This window comes from Cricetulus griseus, chromosome 4, assembly GCF_003668045.3.
Source record: "Cricetulus griseus strain 17A/GY chromosome 4, alternate assembly CriGri-PICRH-1.0, whole genome shotgun sequence".
NCBI lineage: Eukaryota > Metazoa > Chordata > Mammalia > Rodentia > Cricetidae > Cricetulus > Cricetulus griseus.
In genome coordinates, this window is record NC_048597.1 from 134,511,972 (window position 1) to 134,527,221 (window position 15,250).

Genomic DNA, 15,250 nt, shown 5'->3' on the forward strand with positions numbered 1-15,250 from the left:
GCTTTTAGCTTTCCTGCATGTCTTGCTCCCTCTGTGTCCTGCTGGTGACTCCACCTTTCTTCCTTGAGACCTCTCTGTCCCCTAACCTCTTCCTGGCTAGCTATTGGCCATTTAGCTCTTTATTAAACCAGTCACAGTAACAACATCTTCACACAGTGTAAAAGAATATTCCGTAACACACACACACACACACACACACACACACACACACACACACACACACACACACACACACATTTTGCCTGCATTGTGTATCTGTGCACCACTTTTGTGACTGGTGCTTGTGGAAGCCAGAAGAATTATGTTGGAATGCCTGCAACAGTTGTGTCTGCCACATGGATGCTGGGAACCAATCTTTGTTCCTTTGGAAGAGCAGCCAGTGCTCTTACCCCTGAGCCAACTCTCCAGCCCCAGAAGTAGTTTGGCTTTTTATCTACTATCTAGAAAAAAATCTCATCCTTTTAGATTAAAATTCTTAGTTTTTTTTTTTTTTTTTTTTTTTTTTGAGACAATTTCCCAGGCTAATCTCAAATTGTCTGAGAAAACTGATCTCTATTCATAGGGTCTCTCACTGAGCCTGAAGCTTGTTGTTTTGGCTAATCAACTTGTTTTCATCCTCCAGTGCTGGGATTATAGGCATACACAGCCATGCCCAGCTTTTTACATGGGTGCTGAGGATTTGAATTCAGGTCCTCACACTAGTACAGCCCTGGGTTTGTTTATTTAATTTAATTATCTTATTGTCTGTCTGTCTGTCTGTCTGTCTGTCTGTCTGTATCTATCTATCTATCTATCTATCTATCTATCTATCTATCTATCTATCTTTCGAGACAGGGTTTCTCCACAGAGAAACAGCTTTGGAGCTGTTGTCCTGGAACTAGCTCTTGTAGACCAGGCTGGCCTCGAACTCACAGAGATCCTCCTGCCTCTGCCTCCTGAACACTGGGATTAAAACGCTTGGCCAAACTGTGGACCTTTTATGTGCTGAGAAATGCTGTTTTGAAGGGTACAGTAGGAAGTCCAGGCAACTTCCCTGCAGGCGTGTGTCCACTCATGTTGTATGTACCCGAGGAGACACCAGCCCCCTTCACCCCACCCTGTGGCCAACCCTGGGAAGTGTGATGAGATGATAGTGCCACCATGCTCTACTTTCTGATCTAATCTCCAACCAAATGAAGGCAAAATTTGGGATCACAAATGACTTTTGCTTTCTTTTTTCCCCATTTCTCTAAGAGTCAGTGCAAAGAAAATATTGCATCATCTGGAAAAGTGATTTAGACAAAAGAGTTGTATCTCAGGTGCTCTCTCATGCAGAATTGTTACAATAATGCTTTGGGCTGGGTGGCTACACAGAAATTACTTTCTCATGGTTTAAAAGTTTTTGTTACATATACTTAAGTATATATATGTATGTCGTTGTGTGTGTCACAGTGTGTGTGTGGAGGTACTGGAGGTTCTGAGATTGAACTCAAATCAGGCTTAGTGGTAAGGATCTTGACCCACTGAGCCACGGAACCAGCTTTCACAATTCTTTTTTTTTTTTTTTTTTAAGATTTTATTTATTTATTATATATACAGTCTTCTGCCTGCATGCCAGCAGAGGGCACAAGATCTCATTCAAGGTGGTTGTGAGCCACTATGTGGTTGCCGGGAATTGAACTCAGGACCTCTGGAGAACGGTCAGTGCTCTTAACTGCTGAGCCATCTCTTCAGCCCCCACAATTCTTTTTATGGGTGTGCACAGGGGTATGTGTGTGCATGTGGAGGCCAACCTTGTGTGTCCGTAGAAATGCCATTCACCTTTCATTGACCCAGGACTTTGGGTATGCTGTTTCTATGCCATGAGCTCTGAATTTCTTTCTTTTTTTTTTAATTAATTTAAATAAGAGCTCTGATTTCTTTTTATTTAGTTAGCTTTTGGGATATTATAAAAGCTGGGTGTGGTGGCACATGACTATAATCCTGGTGGATTTCTGAGTTCTAGTCAAGTCTGATCTATATAGGGAGACCCCCATCTCAAAAACATTAAAAACAAAGTAGGGCATGGTGGTTCATGCCTTTAATCCCAGCACTTGGGAGGCAGAGACAGGTGGATCTCTGTGAGTTCAAGGCCAGCCTGGTCTACAGAGTGAGTTCCAGGACAGCCAGGACTGTTACACAGAGAAACCCTGTCTGGAAAAAAAATAAAAAGCAAACAAAAAAGCAAAACCAAAAGACTTCGTTTCTCAAAACATCCTCTATTTTATATGGTTTCTGTTCTCCAAACTCAGTAAGATATGATTACTTTTTGAAGTCTTCCTAGATTTAGTTCATTGACCAGGCATTTTTAATTATTATTTTATGTGTATGGCTGTTTGTTCTTCATGTACTGTGTGTGTACCTGGTGCCCACAGAGGATGGAAGAGGGTGTCAGATACCCTGGAACTAGATTTACAGATTCTTGTGAGTGCGGAGAACTGAGCCCAGGTCCTTTGGAAGAGCAGACAGCGCTAGTGTCTGCTCAGCTATTGCTCCAGGCCTTGGATCAGTCTCTTGAAGGAGTTTTCTTTCTTTCTTTTTTTCTTTTTCTTTTTTCTTTTTGTTGGTTTTTCCAGACAGGGTTTCTCTGCGTAGCTTTGGAGCCTATCCTGGCACTTGCTCTAGAGACCAGGCTGGACTTGAACTCACAGAGATCTGCTTGCCTCTGCCTCCCGAGTGCTGGGATTAAAGGCATGCACCACCAACGCCCGGCCAGTGACACATCTTAACACAGTGTAAATGTATTCCACAATAGATGTAGCCCTTCATTAAGGAGCCAGGTCAGAGATCAGGGCATCTAAAATACTGTGATATCTCTAATCTGGCAAGGAAGAGGCTTTAAGGGGCCCAAAGACATTTATAGCTTTTAGTCAAGGGAGAAACTAGTTACTTTATTTGGGATCTTTTTATCCTAAATTGCTTGGCCAAATTGGCCAAATTTTATCTCCTGTTTTCATCATCTGCACTTTCTGAAGAGGTAACCTTAACTGCTGTTATGAAATTGCCATGACAGCCCACCTGACATTTTCAAGGTGAATGGAGTTGTTGCCAGTGGTTGGAAGAGGTTTCCCAAATCCTGATTAAAACCAGAACTGAAAACAGGAAACCAGGTAGTCAAAAGGCAACTAATCAAGCTGGGAGGTGGTGGCACACACCTTTAGTCCCAGCACTCAGAGGTAAAGGCAGGTGCATCTCTGAGGTCTAGGCCAGCCTGGTCTATGGAGTGAGTTCCAGGACAGCCTCCAAAGCTACTGGGAAACCCTGTGAAAAAACAAAAAAGGGGCAGGGAGGAAGGAGGGCACACAACCAAGAAGCACTTATGTGTAATTTCCACAAGATTGGCTTTTTTATTATTACAACCTTTTGATAACAGTTATAGAGTTTACAGTTCAGCAGAGAAGCCTGCTTCATAGAGCAGCAAGTTCAAGGTCATGTAAAACACAACAATGCTGTTTGTCTTTAGAAAAACATCTGAGTTTATGGGAACATCATTTATGCTAACTATTCTTCAGAAGTTGAGGAATACCACCATGCCTAGACTCACTTTCTTTTTGTACTGACAAGCCCGGTTAAGGATCTGATTCTCGAGCTGGGTGGTGGTGCACACTTTTAATCCCAGCACTCAGGAGGCAGAGGCAGGAGGATCTCTGTGAGTTCGAGACCAGCCTGGTCTACAAGAGCTAGTTCCAGGACAGCCTCCAAAGCCACAGAGAAACCCAGTCTCCAAAACAAAACAAAACAAAAACAAAAACAAAGGATATGATCCTCAAGAGCCACGAGCCCTGAGAGGAATCTCTGGCTCTCCAATCTTCCTTTTACCAGTTGTTTTGTGTGAGGACAAGCCATAGGCCTTGACTGTGGCTTTGCTTGGAAGTACGGAAGGAATTTTCCCTTTAAGCTGAATTTATTTGTGGACTGGATGCTGGTTAAAGCTCACTGATTGTATGTGTTTGTGTGTTTGTCTTACTGTCTGTCTGTCTCTATGACCTTCCTGAACAAGAGAACAGATGATTCCCCATAGTTAAAGGACATTTTGAGAGTCTCCCAGGACCTAGTTGATGTTGGATGCAAGGGGAGGATATTCTCCCGCTGACCACATCAGTGTACCCTCCAAATATGGTTATTGATATATCCAGAAGGTCAGGTTTACCCGTCTGTTACTTTAACTACCATGTGATACTTAGATAAAACTGGGACAATACCCAAACGACCTGGAACTTTGTTATGTAGACCAGAGGTCCTCTGCATCCCTATTGCTGGGGAGATGAACCTGCACCATCACATCCTGCTTTCTGAGCTGATTTCTCTTCCTGAGATAGTGTTTTGGAACAGAGGTTTGGAAGGGGCCTGCAAGGTGGGGCACTGTGGGCTGAGTGGTTCTGTCTCACCTGTGGGCCCCTCTTTGTTGTTCTTGACCTGCTGAATCTATGTCCCAGATCCCAGGATGACCAAGATTTTCTTTCCAGCAGGAGACCACTGCCTGTAGCTCCTGTGAAGATGTCCACTCCAGACCCACCCCTTGGTGGGACTCCTCGGCCTGGCCCTTCCCCAGGCCCTGGCCCCTCACCTGGTGCAATGCTGGGCCCTAGCCCTGGCCCCTCACCAGGCTCTGCCCACAGCATGATGGGGCCCAGCCCAGGACCTCCTTCAGCAGGGCACCCCATGCCCACCCAGGGGCCTGGAGGGTACCCTCAGGACAACATGCACCAGATGCACAAGGTAGGCATGCTGTGCTCTCATTCTGGACCCTGTTCCTGAGACTTGCCTCAGAGGTTGGGACCTCAGTGTTCCATGCAAGGCTGCAGGTGCCTCCCTAGACTAGAGGGTCTTTGTGGCTTGGTTCAGATCCCACCCTAGGTCTGCTCCTGAGAACAAAGGGATCAGGCTTTTGGCCTGAGCCAGGAGGCTGAGCAGCACCCCATCCTACATTTCCCACACTCCTTGTTTGGTAACAGTGTGCCAAAGCTTTCGTTAGTTAATAAAGGAATTCCTAAATTCCTCTAAGGAGACTTCTCTGGCGGCACTGTGGCCTGTATACTTGAAGCAATGGTGAGTGCTCAGTCTGCTCTTGAACTACTCCAGGCTGCCATCTCCCACTTTGTAAACTCATCAGCATTGATTGTGTCAGCAAGGCTGCTAAGTAACTCTGCTGTCCTGTGTGGCCTTGGTCTTCCTCTTAGAGTTGGCTGAGAGTAATATTTACAGCATTTCTCTGGGCCCATGGAGGCTGGGGTGTGAGAAGATATAGTTGGAGGCTGCAGTAGATTTCACCATGGTGGCATTGTCAGCTATTCTGTCTCCCTGCAGGGTTGTCCTTGTGTTTGCTTACACCTCTATAGGCTTCCGGTTTGAGTTGTGTTCCCCTTCCACAAATGAGGAAGGCCCTCACTTGCCTGTCTCATCCCTGTCTGGGTTGTCCTTGAGTACCAACTGTGCTTTCAAGACATCCCCCTCTCTTGCTCCTTATTCCTGGACGGTTCTGTCATCTTAGTACAGTGTTTGTCTGGCCCTTTTCCTCCTATAGGCCACATACATGGCCGCACCTTCTGCTTTACAGGCTCCTTCAACATTCTAGCCACATCCCCTCTACTTGTATTCCTCCTTCTAGCATTGCTCTTGTGTTCTGCTGCCCCTTGACATGTACCTGTTGGTTACCTACCATTTATCCAGAAACCTGTTAGGTCCTGGAGTCCTGAATGACAGTACCTCACCTACATAGAGCTCCTATGCTGGGGGCAAGGCAGCATGAGCAGTCTTGGGAGCCTGCATATACCTGTGGCCCTTCAAGAAGCTGCCCCCCCCCCCAGCTTCCTTTATTACAGCTGTACTGAGCTGTGACTTTGGTGTCACTCTGCTTTATCACATGTTGGCCTATGAATTTTTTGCAGAGCAGAATATTTGTTAACTGGGCCTAATTCACAGAGGGTTCTTAAGCAGTGTCTCTCTCACTAGCCACTGTATCCGTTGCCCTGGAAGGCATGCCTACTTTCAAAGGCGCCAGGTATCAGCTTCCCCTCCACATGTAAGGATCCTGCTTTATTGTGCTCTGGCTCAGTGGCAGGACACCTATGCAATATTTTTCCAAGCTGGAAGCTGCCGAGGATACTGGGGTATCTTGCTGTTGTCCACTCTTTGTGTGCAGACCTTTTTGCATGTCCCTTTGATTTGTAGTCTTCCCAAGGATGAGGGCTTTAGCCCCAGGGTTGCTACCAGTCTCCTTGGCGCAAGGAGCAAGGGGCCAGAATGTTTCTGCTGGGAGCTGTGGCATGAGTTTTTTCCTTATGGGTTTTCAACTGTCTCAAAAGACAGCTCCATGTTTCTGCTGCTCCTTTGCCTCAGTAATCACCTTCTCCAGCAGCTTGATTTTGTGTCTCTGTCCTGACACTCAGAGGCTGTGGTGTCTGTGCTCAGAGCTAGCTTTCTGACTGCTTTGGGTGGACCTCTGTGTGGTCTTTCTGGTGGTACTTTGCTTGTCTGCCTCTTGCTGTCCTAGACTGACCTGTGTCCTTGTACATCTCATAGCCTATGGAGTCCATGCACGAGAAGGGCATGCCTGATGACCCACGATACAACCAGATGAAAGGGATGGGCATGAGGTCAGGGGCCCACACAGGTATGGGACCCCCGCCTAGTCCCATGGACCAGCATTCCCAAGGTACAGTCTGACTGGGTTACTTTCTGTCTCATGTTGTTCATTCACTTTGAGCTCAAAATCTTCCTTCAGTTGGAATTCTGAGGGCAGCTAGGATAGCTGAGCTGTGGGGAGGGCTTGCCTGGGACCTCCCTGGTGAGATGTGACTGGTGCTCAGTACAGCCCTCTTGCTTTGGAGCAGTCCTGGAAACTGAACTTGTGGGACAGAGATGGCTGTTGAGCATGGTGTTTGAAGTCAGAACTAAACATAGTGGGGCCTGAGGGCAAGCAACTGCAGTGATGCCTCAGGACCTTGCATTAGACAAGTTGGCTTTTCACTTGGGGAGATTGATATAGTAGATGACTTGTAGAGTCCTCCCTGTCACCAGGGCCAGTAAGCAAGGTACTGGGTCCTGGGGCCTCATAGGAATGACAGTGGGCAAGTTTGCCTGGTTGGAGGGCAGGCTTGATGGAGCTTGATTTGCAGGTCTCACCTTTTGCACTGATCATCTGAACCCTTCTGAAACATCCAGGCTCATGGCCACATGGGCTGCTGGGCTGAGGCTGTGACTCAGCCACCATCCTCTGGGTGCTTCTTGTTTGACTCAGGAGAGTGGCATTGCCACTCTATGTCTGGGGATGCCGGGTGGTATGGTTGTGATTTAGCAATCATAGATATATATGCTGCCAAGTGACCACTGAATTAATCTTCTTTTCCTACAGGCTACCCTTCACCTCTGGGTGGCTCTGAACATGCCTCCAGTCCTGTCCCAGCCAGTGGCCCATCTTCAGGCCCCCAGATGTCCTCTGGGCCAGGAGGGGCCCCATTAGATGGTTCTGACCCCCAGGCCTTGGGGCAGCAAAACCGAGGCCCAACCCCATTTAACCAGAATCAGCTGCATCAACTCAGAGCTCAGATAATGGCCTACAAGATGTTGGCCCGGGGCCAGCCATTGCCTGACCACCTGCAGATGGCCGTGCAAGGCAAGCGACCAATGCCTGGAATGCAGCAGCAGATGCCAACACTACCTCCACCCTCAGTGTCTGCCACAGGACCTGGGCCTGGCTCTGGCCCTGGCCCTGGCCCAGGTCCAGGACCAGCTCCTCCAAATTACAATAGGCCCCATGGTAAGGGCACTGCCCCTGGAGTGGGGATGGTGTTGTTTGGTTGATAGTGGCAGGCAGCCCTGGCTGGCTCCCAGATGATGGTACTTGGGACTGCTGAGATGGATGGGTTTATGTTGAGATAAATGCTTTTTATCCATCTCTCTGGCATTATTTGTGGTGTGTGGGTGTTCTCTGAGCTGACATGAGCGTAGGCCAGCAGGTTTGAACACAGTGTCATTTATGGTGCTTTATTTCCTTGAATGTAGGTATGGGAGGGCCCAACATGCCTCCCCCAGGACCCTCAGGTGTGCCCCCTGGGATGCCTGGTCAGCCTCCTGGAGGGCCCCCCAAACCATGGCCTGAAGGTGAGTTTCTTTTCTCTGATGGCATGCCCTATCTCCTGTCATGAGCCTGAGCTATGTTGGACCCCAGAGATTGGTCTACACTCCTTTACCCCAGAAGAAGCCTTGGGCTTTTTTGTGGGGTTCAGCTGGGATCTGCAGAGTACTTCCTATCCTCCTTGTCAGGCAGGTGGGGAATGTCCTGCAATCTCCTTACACTAGTCAGCAGAGAAGGAAGGCAGGGAATGTGTCTACTATCTGACTCAAGGAGAATGGCTGGCTATAATTGAACACAGACAAGCTTGCTCAGGACAAGGTACTTCTGAGCTGAGGGGAGAGGTGTGTCCAGCATGGTTTCCTTCTCTCTAGACAGCATTCCCAGTGGAGGTCGGTACTTCTGCTGACTGTGTGTGGCCTTGGCCCTGTCCTCTCAGAAGTGCCTCTGGAAGTTTAGTTGGGTATTTCAAGGTCTATGTTTGGACAGTGGACCTTGCCTGCTCTCTTGGTGTCTGATGAGGTTCATTGTATATTAAAATCTAGTTTGTTTGGATGTGAAATAAGAGCTGTTCTCTCCATCTGAGATAGAAGCTATCCAAGACCCTCAGTGAATACCTGGCATACAAATAGCAGCAAAACACACTGCCTGTGATGACGTTTTGTTCATCAGACAGTGTCATGATAGAGTAAGCTGGAATGTGTTCAGGACAGTGTACACTGAAGTTGCCTTTGTGGTGCTGCTGTGAGGAAACGGTGAATGATGCAGACGTATAATTTGGGTGTAGCTATTCAGAACATCACTCAATTGAAACCTAGCAATAGTTTGTTCCTGGAATTTTCCATTTAATATTTTTAGACTGCCATTGACCAAGGGTAATTGAAATGTTAGAGATGAATCTACTAAAGGGGAGGAGTGGACTGCTTTAGAGGAAAGACAGGGGCATGCTGTCCCTATGAAGCCAAGCACAGATAAACCAAATACTGGATGGTTAGGTCTCAGGTGTGGGAGAGCTGAGCTGGAGGATGGGGGTGTCTAGATTCTGGCCTGGGTGAGAGAGAAGTGGAATGTCTGGAAGGGCAGTCCCATGGCCCCAGAGTTCAAGCAGCATATCCCGCTTGCCTCTCCAGGACCCATGGCCAATGCTGCTGCCCCCACAAGCACCCCACAGAAGCTGATTCCCCCCCAACCAACAGGCCGCCCTTCACCTGCACCTCCTGCTGTCCCACCTGCTGCCTCTCCTGTGATGCCGCCACAAACACAGTCCCCAGGGCAGCCCGCCCAGCCTGCTCCATTGGTGCCTCTGCACCAGAAGCAGAGCCGCATCACCCCCATACAGAAGCCCCGGGGCCTGGACCCTGTGGAGATCCTACAGGAGCGAGAGTACAGGTAAGCACCCAAGTGCTACACTGCCAGTGTTGATTGCCAGGTACCAGGGGATGTTCTTCATCTCTTTCTTAGGCTCATGGCTGTCCTAGAACTTCTGGCCATCCAGGCCTCACTGCTGAGGCACCTGATACTGCTCCCTTTCGGCCTTGCACTTGCTGCTGTGGCGTTGCTGCTGGTTCTTACTGCTTTCTTTATTCCTGTATAGAAGTTCTTCTAATGGGACTGTGAGCCACAAGAGAACAGGCAACATTTAGCCCCTGTTTACTGTTAAGGCTCCACATGAGAAAACTGCCCTGGTGCACATAGTAGGTACAGGGTTAGTGGGCGTGCGTGCATGATATATCCTTAGCCTGCAGACAAAACATTGATGCCCATGGAGATTCCCACAGCCCTGTGTGTCATGCTGAAACTGGATTGCCTGATGTCACAGCTCATTGCCCATGTGGCGTTAGCACCTAGCTAAGTCACTGTTCTAATTTGCTTTTCTATTGCTCTGATAAAATACTGACCAAAGCAACGTAGAGAGGAAAGGGTTTATTTCACCAAAGACTTCCAGGTAACAGTCCATTCCTGAAGGAAGTCAGGGCAAAACAGTACCTGATGCAGAGACTGGAGGAACAGTGCTTACTGGCCATGTCCCAGCTCATGCTCAGCTAGCTTCCATCAGACCTACCTTTCTAAGAATCCTGTTGCCCACAGTGGGCTGGCCCGTCTGATCAAGGCAGCTTTACACTTGAGGTTCCTCTTCCCAGGTGATTCAACGTGTGTCAATAAGGATGGTTAAAGGCTTGCTGTGGTCCCAGCAGGTGTGTTCTCAAGAGTACTCTTAGGCTGCTTGCCTCTGTTCTGTTGTAACTGGAGTCCCTTTCTCAGGTGTCATATCTCTTACAGTTGGGCTGGGTCTCCCTCCTTTGAAGGACAGATTTTTTTTTTTTTTTTTTAGATTTATTTATTATGTATACAATGTTCTGTCTGCATGTGTCCCTGCAGGCCAGAAGAGGGCACCAGACTTCATGGATGGCTGTGAGCCACCATGTGGTTGCTGGGAATTGAACTCAGGACCTCTGGAAGAACGGGCAGTGCTCTTAATCCCTGAGCCATCTCTCCAGCCCAAAGGACAGATTCTTTACAGACTCTAGCTTTAAAGACAGAGACCAGGTGATTACTTGCAGATGGATAGTCCTCACCGCTTGTCCTTTTTCTGTCTCTGCCCAGGCTGCAGGCTCGAATTGCACATCGAATTCAGGAACTTGAAAATCTTCCTGGGTCTCTGGCTGGGGACCTGCGAACCAAAGCAACCATTGAACTCAAGGCCCTTAGGTTGCTGAACTTCCAGAGGCAGGTGGGTCTGGTGGCCTCAACTCTGGGCTCATGAGGCCTTTTCTGCCAGTGAAAATGCTGGGTTCTCAGAATGCTTTGAGGGATGTTATCTGGGATACCTGTGTGGTTGGGGCTATCAGGGTCCCAGGAGAGTTGGTTCACTATCATGGCCCACACTTCAGTAAGACCTGGCCATGCATATCCTGTGCATACACAAGTGTGGGCTCCTGAAAGGCAGGAGGCTTGTTGAGTCTCTTCCTGAGGTTTCTGTGCTTTTACACATCCCCCCCAGGAGCTGTGTGTGTGGCTGTGGAAAAGTTTAGATCTCTCATGTTCTGCTCTTTGCTTGTCTCACCTGTGGTGCTTCTCAGGTGCCCTGTGCATTCCAGGCAGTTTGTTGCAATATCATCTGCCCAGCATGTGGTCATCCCTTGAGTATCACCACAGACATCACAAACCCATCATACCTGATGGCAGTGTCTTCTTTTGTATCCTAAAGCTGCGTCAGGAGGTGGTGGTATGCATGCGCAGAGACACAGCCCTAGAGACAGCCCTCAATGCCAAGGCCTACAAGCGCAGCAAGCGGCAGTCACTGCGGGAGGCCCGCATCACTGAAAAGCTAGAGAAGCAGCAGAAGATTGAGCAGGAACGCAAGCGCCGCCAGAAGCACCAGGTGGGTCCGCCACAGCACCTTGCAGGGTACACTCTGCTGGTCATCTTCCTGTGGCTCAGCATAAGAGTCCCTGGGCATGGGCACAGTGTGTCAGTACACAGGCTAAACAGTGAGAGGGGATGAGCAGTGGTCACATTGGGCAAGTAAGGGATGGGAAAATATAGTAAGGACAAAGAAGAAGCAGCCACCTCAGGTAAAAAGGGGGTCAGTGAAGTTTCCATGATGAGAGACGGAGAGATTTGACAAGGGTGCCAGACTGAGGAGGGGCAGTAGCCCTGGGACTGGAACATGCTTCCATATTTCATCTTGAATCAAAGATTGGGGTAGCTGAGTGAGCCATAGGGTGCACTGGGGAGGGTGAGTGAGGATCCTGCAGGGTATAGAGTCTTTGGGCTTTTGCTTTCAGCAAGGGGAAACTACAAGCAGCTGAATTATTACAAAGTCCATCAAGAAAATGAAAATCTACAGTCAAGTAGGCTTTCAGATGATTCCAGTCTGCTCATTTGTTTTGTTGTGTATGATTTAAAAATAGATTTAGATTTCTTTTATGCATATTTGTTTAAACTGCCTATATACACATCACATGCACGTACCCAAGGAGGTCAGGAAATGAGAGCATTATATTCCCTGGGATTGGAGTTACAGGTGATTGTTAGCTACCATGTGGATGCTGGGAATTGAACCCAGGTCCTCTGCAAGAGCAACAAGTGCTCTTAACCACTGAGTCATCTTCCAGCCTTGTTTGTTTGTTTGTTTTTGAAACAGAGTTTTGCTGTCTAACCCTGAATGTTGTAGTACTCTTGTGTAACCCAGACTGGCCTCAGACTCAACAGTCTTCCTGCCTCACCTTTCTGTGGGCTAGGATTATAGGTATGGACCACCTTGCTGGGGCTGGTTGTTCATTCATAGTTTCTACATTTTCAAAGTAATGACTTTTATTCCAGGATGACCATGGTGTGGGTTTGTAATCTTTATACTCAGAGACAAAGGCAGAAGTATCACAGGATTAAGGGCAACCTGAGCCCAAGGTGTAGCTCATTGATAGAGTGCTTGCCCAGGACACACCACACGGCCATAAGAAAATTTAAAGTCGGTGCTCAGAGCTGGGTGGTGGTGGCACCCGCCTTTAATCCCAGCACTTGGAAGGCAGAGGCAGGTGGATCTCTGAGAGTTTGAGGCCAGCCTGGTCTACAAAGTGAGTTCTAGGACAGCTCAGAAAGCAGGATGTGATGGGAGCTTGTTTGGAAGTTGATTTACAGTGTCAAGTTTCCCCCGGCAAGAGGCTGGCTCCCTTGGACCAGGTGTAGTGGCCCTTGATCCCAGCACCCAGGAGGCAGAGGCAGGTTGTTCTCTGAGTTTGAGGCTAGTCTGGTCCACATAGTGAGTTCCAGGGCAGCCAGGGCTATATAATGAGACCTCACAAGGGGGGGGTGTTCACTTGATACACCCACCTGTTGTGTCCAAGGGGTCCTGTCATTGCACAGGGGCCAGCAGATAATTTTGTCATAGGCAGAACTGAATATGGTAGCCTTATTATCTGGACAGTACCCCTTTCCATTTTCTTTGAGGAGCTAGCAATGGAATCCTGAGCTTCAGGTATGCTAAAGAAGTGCTCTGCTGCTGAGCCAGTTCTAGACACTCCTTTGTCTTTAAAAAGCTGTGGGTACAGTTGTACCTTACTGAGCTGAGACCTAGCCACTCCTCCACGATGTCTCTTCTGCAGGAGTACCTCAACAGCATCCTGCAGCATGCCAAGGACTTCAGGGAGTATCACAGATCAGTCACAGGCAAACTCCAGAAACTCACCAAGGCTGTGGCTACCTACCATGCAAATACTGAGCGGGAGCAGAAGAAAGAAAATGAGCGCATTGAGAAGGAGCGAATGCGGAGGCTTATGGTATCTATCAGTTTCTTGGTTTTGGTCACTGGCGGGCCATGGGGTACAGCAAATTCTGGGTTATTCATCCAGGATCATTAGATGCTCTGTGACTTGGCTTAGAAGTAGAGCTGAAGGAAAGAGTCACATACATGGATATGGGAGGCAGAGGTCTGGGCCTTTGACTTTATTCCTTCTGACTCTTAGGGCAGGCTAGTTCTTGAATTCTCTGGCTGCCTCCTGCTCTGAGCCTCATGAGAGCCATGGAAGGTACCATGAAAACTATACCCAAATGAGTCCTTCTGATGTTTCATCATGGTGTAGCTGCTAGCTGCACAGATACTGTTACCTGCTCTGGGGACACAGAAGGGTGCAGAATGGTCCCTGTCTTCATGGGGCTCATGTTTGCCCTGGAAAGAACCAAACAGACATACTAGTCTTGGGTGGAGACAATTGAGGCAGGGCTGGGCTGGACAGCTATGAGACAGACTTGGAGCTGAGGTTGAGGGCTGCATCCAGTGCACAGTGCAGAGTGGTGTGGAGGCAAAAGAGTCCAAGGAGGAGAGGAGAAGGGAAGGAAGCAGGACACCAAACCCAAGGTACAGCCAGTTACCATTGGGGCCCTAGAACCTCGTAGTGCTGGGACAGGACACCAGGCCAAGAGCTTGCAAAGTTGCATCACGTGGGGCTTACAGGCCATCGGGAAGGAAATAGATTATAGAAGGAGTACCCAGGGAAAGTTTTCTGCGCTATAGTAGTTTTTCTTTTATTTGAAATAGGGTTTCATTATAACCCTTGCTAGCCTCCTTTATATAAGCTGGGCTTGAACTCAGAGCCCCCTGCTGCTGTCTCCCAAGTGCTGGGATTACAAGCATATTCATTCATTCATAAAAGGATGTATAAAGGTTGGGGGTTGGTGGCATACGCCTTTAATCCCAGCACTCGGGTGGCAGAGGCAGGCGAATCTCTGAGTTCGAGGCCATCCTGGTCTTCAGAGCGAGTGCCAGGATAGAGTCCAAAGCTACACAGAGAAACCTTTGTCTCAAAAAACCAAAAAAAAAAAAAAAAAAAAGGATGTATAAAGGTCAAGACAGATTTGTAGAGACGGTCCTAGATTACTTAGAGTGAGGGTGGGTTGAGATTCATACTGACAGGGCCGATATCAGATAAGAAGATTGGGATTTGTGATGTGGATTTTGGAGAAAGAGTCTAAAACTCACTCATGCCCTCTATGAATGGGTCATGACAGGACTATGTTGCCTGGCAGTTACCTCAGGGTCCAGCATGGGGCTTGGGGTGTAGTAGCAGTCATGCATGAGCTTCTGCAGTCCTCAAGTGTCCACCCTGCGGGCCTGTGTTCCGCCCTGCCTTGGTTTTACAGGCTGAAGATGAGGAGGGCTACCGAAAGCTCATTGACCAGAAGAAGGACAAACGTTTGGCCTACCTCCTGCAGCAGACGGACGAGTATGTGGCCAACCTCACAGAGTTGGTACGGCAGCACAAAGCTGCTCAGGTTGCCAAGGAGAAGAAGAAGAAAAAGAAAAAGAAGGTTTGCTGGGCCTGACTAGGAACAGGCACCCCTTATAGTTGCCCTGTCTTTATGCTTAGTGGCCTGGGCCTGTAGGGTCACACTGACCTTGTCTCTTTATTTGCAGAAGGCAGAAAATGCTGAAGGACAGACACCTGCGATTGGCCCAGATGGTGAGGTAAGAAGTGAGGCTTTCTTACAGAAATGCTAGCCAGCCCTCTTTCAGTTTGTTCCTTTAAAAATGTTTGAAATCACATTATTATTACTTCATGGGATCACGGTGGATCATGTGGGTTTTCTTCTTCCTCCTTGTGAGTTCTGGGATGAAACTCAGGCTGTCAGGCATTCATGTCAAGCACTTTACCACTGTGT

General features: G+C 48.3%; 1 protein-coding gene across 8 annotated transcripts in view; it reads left to right on the plus strand.

Annotated features, from left to right (window-relative positions):
- Positions 1 to 15,250, plus strand: part of Smarca4 (SWI/SNF related, matrix associated, actin dependent regulator of chromatin, subfamily a, member 4) — a 100,947-nt gene that overhangs the window by 16,425 nt on the left and 69,272 nt on the right. For 5 of the 8 annotated variants that reach the window (XM_027411566.1, XM_027411567.1, XM_027411568.1 and 2 more), the window contains exons 1-10: positions 4,516 to 4,737; positions 6,541 to 6,673; positions 7,373 to 7,777; positions 8,023 to 8,121; positions 9,223 to 9,481; positions 10,697 to 10,823; positions 11,301 to 11,474; positions 13,198 to 13,371; positions 14,732 to 14,899; positions 15,006 to 15,056. In XM_027411566.1, the coding sequence (XP_027267367.1) occupies positions 4,516 to 4,737; positions 6,541 to 6,673; positions 7,373 to 7,777; positions 8,023 to 8,121; positions 9,223 to 9,481; positions 10,697 to 10,823; positions 11,301 to 11,474; positions 13,198 to 13,371; positions 14,732 to 14,899; positions 15,006 to 15,056 (1,812 nt within the window). Of the gene's footprint in view, positions 1 to 4,484; positions 4,738 to 6,540; positions 6,674 to 7,372; positions 7,778 to 8,022; positions 8,122 to 9,222; positions 9,482 to 10,696; positions 10,824 to 11,300; positions 11,475 to 13,197; positions 13,372 to 14,731; positions 14,900 to 15,005; positions 15,057 to 15,250 lie in introns of those variants that run through there. The other 3 variants (XM_027411564.2, XM_035443521.1, XM_027411565.2) reach the window with 3 other exon arrangements.